Source organism: Stenella coeruleoalba (genome assembly GCF_951394435.1).
Source record: "Stenella coeruleoalba genome assembly, chromosome: 13".
NCBI lineage: Eukaryota > Metazoa > Chordata > Mammalia > Artiodactyla > Delphinidae > Stenella > Stenella coeruleoalba.
Window position 1 is genome coordinate 27512509 of NC_137159.1, and position 14655 is coordinate 27527163.

General features: G+C 36.1%; 1 protein-coding gene across 1 annotated transcript in view; it reads right to left on the minus strand.

The window, feature by feature from the left end:
* LOC307195714 (uncharacterized protein) overlaps positions 1–14655 on the minus strand; it is a 148678-nt gene that overhangs the window by 50169 nt on the left and 83854 nt on the right. Inside the window, exons 3-4 of the mRNA XM_079940079.1 lie at positions 2943–3086; positions 1089–1129 (exon numbers count right to left, since the gene is read on the minus strand). Of these exons, the coding sequence (XP_079796205.1) occupies positions 1089–1129; positions 2943–3086 (185 nt within the window). The remainder of the gene's footprint in view (positions 1–1088; positions 1130–2942; positions 3087–14655) is intronic.

Genomic DNA, 14655 nt, shown 5'->3' on the forward strand with positions numbered 1-14655 from the left:
TTTAGATGTATTTTCTTTGGAGAACTATGTTGTATTTCTTCCTGCATTGTTTTACTATATTATTAACAGATATTGGTCCCAAGAACACACATTAATAGCTCTACTACATACAAATCTCATCTTCTTCAAGTCTGTTTCCAAGGGAATTCTATCTGCTACAGAATCTGATTGGGTCAATTAGATGTTATCTCATTATCCAATACATGGTGTTTCTAATAGGATAAGTTTCTGATGATGAATAAACTCCTGGTCTTCCTTATGCCTGTCTGTACATGGTGGATTTTACCAAGGTGCTAAAAAGAAAAAAAATTGATATTAAGAATAAAAACATACCTTTTACAAAATATATAAATAAGTGTATTAGAGTAGGTCTTAAAAAGAATACCAGTCCACAGTATTACTAGAGAGAGGATAAAATAACATAACAGTTAATACATTGCTGAGATTGTAAGAAGATAAGGCAGGCAATTAAGTTCTCCCACCAAAGAAATAAAACACAAAACAATAAAAATAACAAAAGATGACTTGTAATCAGAGAAGTGATTTTAGTCAAAGAAATCTGAGACTGTCTTAGAGGCAAATTCAATATCAGTTTAGGAAAAACTGACTAAATCATGGACTTGTGCTAAGTTGGGGATAAATCTTACACCTGTATATTAAGTGCAGAGTCTCACTGGGGGCTAAAACAGGAGGGTACAAAAATGTGCCTATCACTAATGGAAGGCTGTAAGAAATCATATTTTTATGCTGTGGCTGGGGGTTAATAATAATATACCCTGCATGTTTGCAATTACAGATCTCACTTGGGTCTGAAGTTCAAATTAAAAGTAGATCTCTAATCATAAAAATCATATATCGATAAATTGAAGCTAAGCTCAAGATAGTTTCCCAGGTTAATAGTGTTCCTTGGAACCCAGAAGAAGCACATTTAAACCTATCTTAGAGGAAAGTATTCTCTACTTAAGCCCTCAGAATTTCAACAAACTAAATTGAAAAAAAAAATGACCTCAATATCAAATATGAACTGTAGATGAAATGAAGTCAAACATAAATAAAAGTCAGCTAAAAAAAAGAACTGATATACATACCATGTCTTTCAATAAATCCAGTGATTTTTGAAAAATCAGTTCTAAATGTAAAGAAATTATATAAAATTATTTTATAAAATAAAGACAAAATCAAGAAAAAGTCTATATCTATTTGCAAAATATCCAATGCAGTTCTTAAGAAAGAAAAATGTTAAAATTAAAATTACAATAAATACATTAAACGTAAGATTTAATTTAGCTAAATAGATGATTATTATTATTTATTTATGACATACCCAATTTAACAGGACATAGAAAGTCTGAAGTATAAGTGACAGAAAGAATCTAAGGGGAGAATACTGATCAAAAAGAAATGGATTTAGTTATAATAATATCAGAAAAAGAAGTCAAAAATACTATCAGTGATTAAAAGATATTTACTATGATCAAATGTATGAATCATTAAGAAGACCTAGTAACTCCAGCTTCTCAAGTTTCTATAAATATAGCAACTCAGTCTTCACAAGGGAAAATTGAAAATCCACAAACTGGGAAATGTTCTCACACTTCTTTCACTTAATGCTATGTCAAAAAATATTTATAGATATAGATAGGTAGATGACAGATAGATGGATGAATGGATGTGTGTGTGTGTGTGCACGTGCACATGCATATGTGTATCTTATAAGAGTCTTGAATCAGCAACTGAATTATTGAATCTGACACTGACCTGGGGTAACATTCAGACACTTCAAAAACATCTAGATAAGTGGTCTGAGGTATCAATAACATCTATTAAACAGAAATGATACCCTCTCAAGTTGTTAGCATGAGAGATATGGATGTCAGGTGATAAACTGAGTTCTGACCCAAGCCCAACTCACAGTGTGCTCACCGGTTCATAATGAAATTTGTGGATATTTGTCCCGTTCCTGATATATAAGTGGAAAAAACACAGTTAGTGATAGAACACCCCTTGTCTTGCTTTTCAAATTTGTGTAGGAAAGCCAAATGAAACTGAACTGAACTCGTCTCCCATTCCAACAAGCTTGAAATCAACAGCAATACTGCATTTCTGGAATTATTGAAGAGATGTGTATTACTGTCAAAGATATGAAAAATGTAGTAGTCGTGATTCCTAGATATCTCCATTTAATTTGCTTACATGGCTTTAGTGCAACAGTGATGGATCATGGCACATAAACATGGACTCCTGTATATTTAACAGGTGGCAGCCTGATTTTGAATTGAAACTGCTATTACATACGATATCCTGACTAAAAAAGCTTATCATAGACATTACCATTGGAGATTTAGGTGTGCATCTATTGGTTTGGAAAATAATAAGTAAATTTTCAATCTCCATTAAGTGTGTGTGTGTCTATGTGTGTGTGTTTATATGGTAAGGACCAAGGACGATAGTTCCATCTTCACGGTTTTATATAAGTATTATATCAACTCTCTTGCTTTCTACATAATACTGTATATAGGGCATTTATGATCTCAATAATCCATAGAAGATACCAGTAATTTGCTATATTGATTACATCAGAGTGCTCATTTAACCCCTTTGGGCCCCCACGGGAGTGGAGGAAGACTGGACAGAGAGGGAGAAGGGGCCATTGAAGGTACAGTATTTACTATGGGATTTAACTCCTCAAAGGCCTCCCAGTAGCTTCAGATCTGCTCAAGAATCCTTCATGTCCTCCTGGTTTGCAGTGAGTGGCTCACAGCTTCAAGGCCTCCTCTGCCAGATGGAGAACTATTTCAAACATCCTGCCTCTATTTTGTACTGTAGCAATGCAGACAGGAAACCTGACCCCATTTTCAGGTTCTAAAGAGAAATTCTAAGTACCTGAAAGACTGAGGAACATGGTGGCTTTTATTTAAGATGTGGAGACAGAGAGCACATACCTGGACTTGGGCCTACAGCAGCACCAAATTGCACCAAGAGTTCCCTTTATTTTCTCTCGCATCTCTGTTCCTCCTTTTCTCTCTGCTGGATTAGCCACGGGGGCTCCAAGTTCTTCATTGTGTGGTCCTGGTACCAAGATTCTCCTGGGAATTATAGAGATATTCACCTTCTACATCGAGCACTTCTTATTTTTTCCCCAGCAACATAAGTCATCCTTAAGAGGGGTCAGGGTGCTAGCTCTTAAATATATTTTAGTCATTCCTTTGTACATTAAATTCTCTTTCTTGGAGACTGCTCCTGACATGGTGTTCACCGTGCTCTCAGCCGGCCTCCTGAAGTTCTGCCCTGCCTTCCCCACCAGGTACAGTTCAGGAGCTGCCTACCTCAGGGTGATAGGTTATCTTCCAGTTGCTTTATTCTTTTCCGTTTTACATTTAGAGAGTATAATTGGAATACATAAACTTCTCTGTGACCACAGCTTTATTTGCAACCCACAGGTTTTGTTATGGCATATTTTCATTATCATTCAATTAATAAAATTCTAATTCCCATTGCAGCTTTATCTTTGACCTAAATAATGATCAGAAGTATCCAACTATTTGGTAAAATATTGGTTATATAGGTTTAAATTTCTTGCTTATTCAGTGCCTTGTTTTATAACCAGAATATAGTCAATTTTATAAATGTGCCATGTGCACCTAAAAATTTCTGCATAATATATATATTCCATCATTGTTGGTGCAGTGTTTTATGTAAATTTAGGCCAAAGTTTTTAATGATGGTACTCAGATCTTCTATAATCTGCTGATTTGTTGTTGTGGTTCTATGTTCCTGATCTAGTTAATTTAGATTTTTCTATTTCTACTTAGATTTTTGGAATTTCCCTTCATATATTGCATTGAAGTTTAGACTTATAATATATTCCTTGTAAAGTAACAGTGGGTTTTATTATCCTGCCTTATCGCCAGTGATACTTTTTGCTTTCAAATCTATGTTAACATTAAAAAACCTTCTTCAATTTTACTTATTGTTGTTATGACATAATTTTTGAATCCTTTCATTTTCAATCTGACTCTTGTCTCTCGTAGGTGGCACAGAATTAGGTTTTTGGTTTGTTTCAATAATCCTTGTCCTTTAATTTCAGTATTAACAGTTAATGTATTTTCTTATAGACCGTTTACTCCTTGTTTACTATTTGTCCCACCTTGTTACGTTCCTTTTGCTCTTCTTTCTTCCTTTGAGATTTCTTCAAATTCCATTTTCCCTTGTATTAGCTTATTTTTACATAAGTAGCAGTTACACAGGTACCATGACTTATTAGCTCTTTTACTGCTTCTCAAGCAATGCTGAGATCTTAAATTTCTTTTACTACTTTTTCCTCTTCCATTTGTTTTAATGCATTCTAATTTTTGATATATTTTATTATTACTCTTGTGTGCTGTTAGATTTTACTTAGGTTTATCCACTTATTTATCCTTTCTGTTATACATAATTCTTTATAAAGTCCTTATTTTCATCTGTGATAATCTTCCTTCTGCCTGCAGGTCTCCCTTTAGAATTTAATTCAGTCAGTTCTGATGAGAACATATTTTCTAAATTTTGTTTGTCTGCAAATTTCCTTATTTCATCTTTCCTTCCAAACAACATTTTCTCTGCCTCTAGAATTCCCAATGGGCAGTTCTTTTCTTTAGCACTTAAAAATGTTATTCCATTATTTTCCAGTATCCAGTCAGTTTCACTGAGAAGTAAGCTGTAATCTTAATCCTATTGTTCCTTTGAAAGTAATCTCTTTTTCCTCGGGCTGCTTTTAAGATGTCATGTTGTTCTTTGCTGTTCATGAATTGTACTGTGGTGATCTTAGGTGTGGTTTTCTTTGTATTTGTTCTTGTTGCTTTTTTTTTTTTTAGTGATTATTGAATTTAAGGCTCCATATATTCTTTTTAGTTTTAGAGAACTCTCAGCTGTTAATATTTCTGAAATATTGCTTTCATCCCAATCTCTCTCTCCTTTTTTCTTTGGACTCCAGTTTACACATATGATAAAAATGTTTACTGTGGCCCATATGTCTCAAATGCGCTTTTGTGTACTTTTTATTCTTTTCGTTTCCCATGCTTTAGTCTTAATATTGTTACTACTCTATCTTCCAGTTCACTTACCTCTCTTTACCTGTGTCCAATCCACTACCAAGTTTTAAATTTCGTATAATTTTTAATTCTATCAGTTCAACTTCAATCAGTTTATAGTTTCTAGTTGTCAAGTTAAATTCTTCACCTTGTCATCTATTTTCTTGAACTTGATAATATTTACCGAAATATGTATGAACTTGAACGTTTGGGTCATCTATGATTCTGATTCTTTTTTGTTTTTTATTCTAATTCTCCTTTTCTTGGTAGTCTCGGTGGTTCTTCAGTGAATACCAGACTTGGGATATGACAAGTTGTAGAGAATCTGAATGACATTACAGTTGTCCTTTGAACAACCTGGGTTTGAACTGCACAGATCCACTTATACATGGATTTTTTTCCAATACGTAATACAGTACTACATGATCTGTGGTTGGTTGAATCCTCAGATTCAGAACCACAGATAAGAAGGGCCGACCATAAAGTTATATGTGGATTTTTGACTGCACAGGGAGTCAGCGTCTCTAACCCCTACATTGTTCCAGGGTCAACTGTATTTTCTTGAGGAGAGAATTTCCTATTCTTAGGTAGGGAGCAGAGGGGAAGATCACCTCAGTCACTGGACCAACTTCATACTCATTTTCCTTCTTTATAAGGTTCAATGTAGATGTTGCATCAACCTTCCTAACACATAGACACACAGACACACACACACACACACATATGTAGAGAATTCCAATGTCCTAATTCATATCATTAGTTTTCCATTGGGCCACAAATCTTTCATAGGTTCTGAACCCCAATTTTGTCTCTTCAGCATTATGAGCCAACTAAGTCTTTTCTTTGACTTCAGTTAGCTTTTGTTTGACTTCTTAGCATCTTGTCTTGTCTACCTATTATACATGGAAAATACTGCAAGGGAACACTGTTGCTGAATCCAGCTCCGTTCTCTGAATCTTTACTCTCTCTGTGATTTTGGTCCTTAAAATTCTAGCTGCCTTGTTATTTCTCAATTCCAACTCTGGTTTCCTTAGTCCTATGACATTGTCCTAAGATCTACTGGCTTTTCTACCTCTTAGGAGCCACATTTGGTTTCTCAGACTTTTGCTCTTCATCAGTAGTTTCTAAATGATTGGGCTAGAAACGCATGTGCAGAATATTGTTCTCACTTCAGTGAGTTTCTTTCTCTATTTTACTTTTCTAGGTCATGGCTACCTCAGTAGCTTTCTAACACTCACAGTCAAATGTTTCTTATGATTTATCTGGCCTTTCTAGTTCTGGGGTAAACATTTTCATACCTTCCAATCCAATTTGAGTAATGTATTGTTTTTACAGTGCATTAGTGGAAATTAAATGGTAAATTCAGTCAGTCATTTCATACATCAAAAAGGAAAATCAGTCAACACAACTGTCTGACTGAAATGAATGAAGAAAACAATTCAAGGTAAACAACTGTCCCAGTAGACTTGTATAAATACAGTAGTGGTGTCAGGTGCAGAATTAATCTTTCCTCACCCTTAACTGCAGAACACTCTGCCAGCCAATTCAGTCACTCAAATGATACTGAATTATAATATTCCAGTTTCATTTACTCTCAGTTACTGGTGACTGCCCTTCCTTCTCCTTCATCTGTCCATCAGTGGAGAATGTCAGAGCAGGAGAATAGTAATATTGGCATATTGTAATGCACTGTCTTGAATTCTACAGCTTCAAAATTCTTAGGCTAATTCAATGATCTTAAAGAGCCTGGTGCAGAAAGGATATGTGAATTAAATCCCAGACCACTGGCTGACCCTTCCAGCACTAACATCCCTTATTCCTGGTTCTAATATATCACAGAATACTCAAGAGGAAAGTTTTGAGTGGTCAGCAGAAATATGGCTCCAAAGCAGGCACACGGAAAAGAAATGTTGTCATCTATGAACCACTTTAAAGTTGACTTGTCTTTTACTCATAAACCAGATTCAGTGTGAATTCTGTTCTGCTAACTGTTAGAGAATCTGTTGGAGGAGTGTGGGCAATTCTTTTGAATTTTTTACTATCTAACTTTTTGGTTTTTTAACATCTTTATTGGAGTATAATTGCTTTACAATGCTGTGTTAGTTTCTGCTTTATAACAAAGTGAATCAGCTATACATATACATATATCCCCATATCTCTTCCCTCTTGCGTCTCCCTCCCTCCCACCCTCCCTACCCCACCCCTCTAGGTGGTCACAGAGCACGGAGCTGATCTCCCTGTGCTATGTGGCTGCTTCCCACTAGTATCTATTTTACATTTGGTAGTGTATATATGTCCAAGCCACTCTGTCACTTCATCCCAGCTTACCCTTCCCCCTCCTCGTGTCCTCAAGTCCATTCTCTACATCTGCATCTTTATTCCTGTCCTGCCCCTAGGTTCTTCAGAACAATTTTTTTTTAGATTCCATATATCTGCGTTAGCGTACGGTATTTTTCTCTTTCTGACTTATTTCACTCTGTATGACAGTCTCTAGGCCCATCCACCTCACTGCAAATAACTCAATTTCATTTCTTTTTATGGCTGAGTAATATTCCATTGTATATATGTGCCACATCTTCTTCATCATTCATCTGTCGATGGACACTTAGGTTGCTTCCATGTCCTGGCGATTGTAGATAGTGCTGCAGTGAACATGGTGGTACATGTCTCTTTTCTTATTATGGTTTTTTTAGGGTATATGCCCAGTAGTGGGATTGCTGGGTCGTATGGTAGTTTTATTTTTAGTTTTTTAGGGAACCTCCATACTGTACTCCATAGTGGCTGTATCAATGTATATTCCCACCAACAGTGCAAGAGGGTTCCCTTTTCTCCACACCCTCTCCAGCATTTATTGTTTGTAGATTTTTTAATGATGGCCATTCTGACTGGTCACACAAAAAACTCTGGCATGGTGTTCACCATCTAGCTAATCCTAATATGCAGACATTTATGAGAGTAAAGTCAGGTCTTTGCCAGAGTGGGTTGCGTATTTGGGCAACTGGGTCAAATCAAGAAGGGCAAATGTAGGCTGCCAGAGTAAATAAGGAGAGGAAAAACAAAAAGAGCGAGACATATCATTCATCAGTGATTTCCCCCCCAATATTCTTAGCCTCCACCTATCTCCATCTTACTGGTAACACAGGAAATAGACTGAAGAATCAGGTAAAAGGTCTCTACAGAAACTGAGGTAATATAGAAAATTAAAAAATGAAACATAAAATTGTAAATTTTCTTCCTAGGGATAATTGAGATGATACTTCAATAATAACATAAGATCAGGTGAAGTCTAAAGAAATTTTAGAAAACCCGGATAAAGTAAGAAGACATCTCTTTGCCAGCATCCGAATGTTAGAGAGACACCGAGACATGTGGGCCAAGTTCTGGAGAGAAGGGAAACACAGACACAAGCTTGACATTTGGTGCAGCTTTTCTCCTTGGGGCATTTGCTGATTCAACTCATACAACCTAGGAGCTGAAAAGCCAAGGAGTTCAAAAGACTCTAACCACAGAAGCCAAACGGCAAGAGCTCAAACTAAAGGCAACAACTAATGGAATGACAAGCTACACGTATCCTTAGTCTCACAGGGCTGGGGGAACCATTACATTTAAAGCCTAACAAATACAAGGGTAGTTGGGAATAGGGAGAATCTAAACGTTCACATGGTAATCCCAAAGGGCAACACCCGTAGAGGAAGGACAAGACAGAAATAGAGCAACCTTCACACAGAGTGAAAAACGGTTTTGAATGAGCTCAAACTGAGAATGGACTAAGGTTTCCAGTCCCTATAGTAACTGTCTGCCATGGGCAAAAGGAAATCTTTTCAAGAGAATGATAACAACATCCTGAATGTGGAGGTATCTTTATAGTTTCCTAAAATAAGTTAAGCCCAATTTTAATATAAAAATAATTGGACATACCAGGAAAAAGACTAAATGATCAAAAGCTCAAAAAGAAAAAAAACAGAAAGAAGGAAAAAAGAAAATATAAATAGACACAGGAGGACAAGAGTTAATAGGCCTTGGTTAAAAAACAAAACAACTATGATTAAACAAAGAAAATAGACACATGGCAAATAAGTGTATGAAAAGATGCTACACATTCCATGTCATCAGGGAATTTTAAATTAGAACAATAATGAGATATCACTACACACCTATTCAAATGTCTAAAATCCAAATACTGAAATACCAAAGTTGTTGACGATGCAGAACAACTAGAATTCTCATTTGTTGCTAGGAAGATACTTGGCAGTTTCTTACAAAACTAAACTTACTTTTACCATACAGTGATCTAGTAATCATGCTATTTGGTATTTACCCATAGGAACTGAAAAGTTACATCCACATAAAAACCTGCACATGGATGTTTATAACAGTTTTTTTCATAATTGCCAAAACTTGAAATCAACCAAGATGTTTGTCAATAGGTGAATGGATAAACGAACTATGGTATATCGGTACAAAGGAATAGCATTCAGCAATAAAGAGAAAAGGCTATGTAGCCATGAGAAGACATGGAAGAAGCTTAAATGCGTATTGCTAAGTGAAAAAAAGCCAATCTGCAAAGGCTACATGCATATTATATGATTGCAGCTATATGAAATTTAGGAAAAGGCAAAAGTGTGGAGACAGTCAAAAGATCAGTGGTTGCCAGAGGTTGTGGGGAGGGAGAAAAGGATGGGTGAAGCCCGGAATTTTAAAGGCAGAGAAACTCCTGTGTATGGTTCTGTAATGGTGGATACAGGCTATTGCACATTTGTCAAAAATCATATAATGTACAAAACAAAGAGTGAAGTCTAAAGTAAACCATGGACATTAGTTAGTAATAATGTGTCAATATTGGTTCATTAACTATAACAAATGTATTACGCTAATGTAAGATATTAATAATAGGGGAAACTGGGTAGAGAGGTAAGGAGGTATGAGAACTCTGTCCTTTCTGCTTAATTTTTCTGTAAACCAGAAACGGCTCCGAAATAGTCTGTTAATTTAAAAAACAAATCTAGACCTGCATACAAAACTTGCAGTAAATCCAACCACAGCAGCATTATTCATAAGAGCCCCGAAGTGGAAATACCCCAAATGGCCATTTACTGTGAATGGATAGATGAAACATAGTAATATCTAGACCATGGAATATTATTCAGCCATAAAAAGAAATCAAGTACTGATGCATGCTACAACATGGATGAACCTTGAAAATATGCTAAGTAATTGTATGATTCCATTTGTATGCAATGTCCAGTCTAGACAAATCTGTAGAGACAAAGTATATTAGTGGCTGCCTAGGGTTTGGAGAAATGGGGGAGTGAGTGACCTATAATGGATTCTTTTTCTTTTGGGGGGTGGATGAAAGTTCTAAAATTGATTGTGGTGGTAGATGCATAACACATTAAATTGTACACTTTAAATAATATGGAAAGTAAATTATATCTCAATGAAACTATTATTTAAAATTATGATTAATGTATTAAAAAAGGACAACATGTACAATTTAAGCAAAACTTGTCTGTGAAATGCAACCAAAAGAAACTTCTAGAATTAAAAATGCTGAAATTAAGCACTCAGAAGATCGGTTGAACAGTACTTTAGTCAAACAAAAGAAAGGATTACAAATGTCAATTAAAAAATAACTACACTAAAATGTGGAGGGAAAATGACGGAAAACAGAGAAATAAGTACTTAAGACATACAGAGTATATATAAAACACTGTGTCTAGCCAGCCCCAAGTCACACAGCCTAGGGAGGAGACACACAGCCTACCTGAATCACAAGGACTTCTCCAAAGGAAAAATGAGGTTCTGATGCCAGAAGTGGATGGAATTAATTGCAAAGAAAAAGAACAATGGTAAAGTATAATCTAGATATACATCGGTAAATACATAGGTTCCCTGGGGTTGTGATCTGGTACAAACAATAAAAAAAAAAAAGGTAAGACTCATAGTAGAGGCTGCTAGATTCTGCTGAGGAAAATGTCCAGGGAGGGAAGAGTTGATTTATTTCATTATTTTTTTAGAGTCCACATATAAGTGACATCATGCACTATTTGTCTTTGTCTTATTTCACTTAGCATAGTGTCCTCCAGTTTTATCCATGTTGACTTAAATGATAGGATTTTCTTCTTTTTTAAGGTTGAATAATATTCCATTGTGTATATATATATACCATATTTCCTTTATCCATTAATCTACTATGGACACTTAGGTTGTTTCCATACCTTGGCTCTTGTGAATAATGCTACAATGAACATGGGAGTACAGATATCTCTTCTAATAATGATGATGTTTCCTTTGGATATATACTCAGAAGTGGGAGTGAGGAAGAACTTATGACACAAATCGACCATGTGTAAAAGACGTTGTAGGAATGCAAAAGTCTGAACACCTAAGCAGAGTGTGGAGTATTTGGAAAGGTCATTGTTCAAGGTCATACATAGTTTAAAATTATGACATTTCAGTGAGCCTGTGTGCATGAAGGCTTGCTTATGTTTTGGGATTTGAATATAGTGCAAAGAAGTGTTGCTAAATTTTCGATCAACATCAAAAACAGGGTGGAAATGTTTTTTCTTTTATTATGAAACTGCAGGAAAGGCAAGCCTAGAATCCTAGGCCCACTAGAATCTTCCCTGATGATAGTGTTAATTTAGGAGAAGAAGAAGGATCCAAGGCCATAGAACAATTTTGAAAGCAAAATAAGACTGCTGAGCCTTCACCCAGTGTATGAGATTAAGTTTTAATGGCATATGATGAAGTGGCCATGACACAGCCAGCAGAACTCGTTGAGTTGTTGAAAATGGCTCTTGAAGCTACAGGAAATGAACAGTAGACATAGAAAAAGAACAAGGTAAATCCCAAAGAGTGGAAGGACAAAATTAATCAAGAGAAAAGTCAAAAATAGAGAAGAAAAGCAGTAAACTTGACAAATAAAACCAAAAGCTTGTTCTTTAGAAAGACCAATAAAATAAGCAATATTTGGCAAATATGATAGTGATGGGACTAGCTATAAAACAGAGAGTTTTTTTTTAAATTACAAAAGAATACTATGGTAGCTTTATACCAACACATTTGAAAATCTGGACAAAATGGCTGATTATTGATTAGTTATGTGCAGCCATTATTTACTCCTGTTTTGAGTAGAGAATACAAGTAGCTTTATGAAAATAGAAAATATAATCAAAGATATACACCTTAGAAAGACATCAGTTATTTTCCAATGTATTAAAAAATTAGAAGAGTCCTAATACAAAAATCAGATATGGAAAATTTACCCAAAAGTAACTAGAAGCACATTTCTTTTAAGATCTTAAGTTCTACCTCATATTAGCAAATAGATTCCAGCAACATATTTTTAAAAAGTCATTATGATCAAGAGGGATTTATCACCATAAAGCAGATTTTTTCCCTAATTGGGATTCGGGCAGATGAGCTATGGGACTTTTCAAATCTCCAAAAATAATGACAAGAATAATGACAGAAAAATAGGAGGCTGCAAGCAAAAACATTCAGGAAATGAGGAGAAATGAATGAGATTTAATAGATGATTATGACAGCCAGGATAGTACAGTTTGTTGGCACATACTTCATACAAGCTGAGGCTTTGGTTTTTTTGTTGTTGTTTTGTTTTTGTTTTTCTTAATTAGGAGAAATGTCTTAGAAGCAGCACTGTGGGGGGGAAGAGAATGACAATCTAGTCTCTAAGCTCTACAACAGAGAGTTGTCCTTCTCTGAGGAGACAGTAAGGAAAGCTGTGTCATCAGGGGAAGTCAGTTTTTTTTTTTTTTTTTTTGCGGTACGCGGGCTTCTCACTGTTGTGGCCTCTCCCTTTGCGGAGCACAGGCTCCGGATGCGCAGGCTCAGCGGCCATGGCTCACGGGCCCAGCTGCTCCTCGGCACGTGGGATCTTCCCGGACCAGGGCACGAACCCGTGTCCCCTGCATCGGCAGGCGGACTCTCAATCACTGCGCCACCAGGGAAGGCCGGAAATCAGTTTTTTATTCAAGTCAGAAGATAAAGGAAACATTAAAGGAAAATACTGAAGATTGGAAATTTTGGTAATGACAGACTATATATTCTAAAGGATACACAGAAACTATTTGGGGAGTGAGAGATTGGAAAGAGACGGGAGATTAGATCAGATCAAGAGATGTAAGAGGTTATGGGGATAAAAATTAGTATTTAAATATCTTGAATGCTTGGACTTTTGGTAGTTACAGAGTAAAATGGGAATAAAAGCATGATGAGATTAATCCTGCTGGTCTTCTGGGCGAAGGTAAGTGGTGAAAACAGAGATATGGAGACACGCTGACTGCACTGGTGGGGAGTACTGGTTATACACCATACTGGTGGGCTTTCAAAACGCTAAATGGAGGTGGGGTCCTGGCTAGGGAAGGGGAAGTCTACATCGACTTGGACAACAGAATTTGGGGGGGTGGTGATTTATTAAATCCAAGAGAGTAAAATATATCAAAAACAGTGGAGGTCGGGAATCAGACAATGTGAAGAAGTTGGGGAGAGAGGAGGAACTGATTGGGGGTGGGCTGTCCCTGAGTCATTACCTGGTAGTGAGCACTCCTTAAAAGACAGAGCTGGGGAGTAGAGGTTTACCTAATGCAGCACTGGAATTAATTAGTTGAGGTAAAATATGTTTAGGAACATAGGAGTCTATCACTCACAAGTGTGGAAAAAAATTTCATCTCCCAGTAGAGACACTGCATTTTACACTTGCCATAAGGAAGATGAGTGTTGATGGGGGTCTGTATGATCATGGGCTGATGATCCATAACACATATAGTCATAAAGATAAATGGGTTCTAAGTGGATCTGGTGATAGATTCTATTCACACTTCTGGTACTTCTTATTAAAATGACTACAAACTCATTCCAGGGATATATGTTCTTTGCAATTAAAGATGAAAACCAGGCCCCTTAATGAGCCCGTATAGGGTAATACATTGTCTAGTATTAGCATCATGTTATTGCCACTTTTCAGGAAGCACTGTTCGCTAGAGTCTTTTCGTAATTTTACAGATAATCATGAAGTGTAATGTAATCATGGGAAAGCATTTACAGGAAAACTTCATTTATTTGGCATGACTGGGAAATAAATGTTCCTACCTTATTATTTTAGATAACTCAAACATCCCCCTGGAGAATCCAAAATTTAAAGAAATAATCTGTTTTCAATGAACTTCTTTTACAATTTGTTGTTTCTTTAAATACGGTAAAAGAACATAATTTAATCCTTTCTTGACTACTTAGACTAAGCAGGCTAGAGTCATATCTGAAAGCTAGGTAGCCAAGGCCAAGATATTTAACTTCTCTCAACTTTCCTTTTCTCTTCTATAAAGTCAATACCAATTTTATAGGGTCATTATGAGAATTTAATGAGATAATGCAAAGAGAGCTTAGCTCCATTTCTGTCACACAGAACACAATCAAGGGTACCTATGATTATCAGTAGCCTCATCAGATCAGCACCTTAATTAGTAACATCAAAATGTGCCTCCACTCCAATCAAATGATGGCATCAGATCATATGACCCTCGACAAAATGACCCTAGACTACTGAGGTTTTGAATTACAGTTCCGT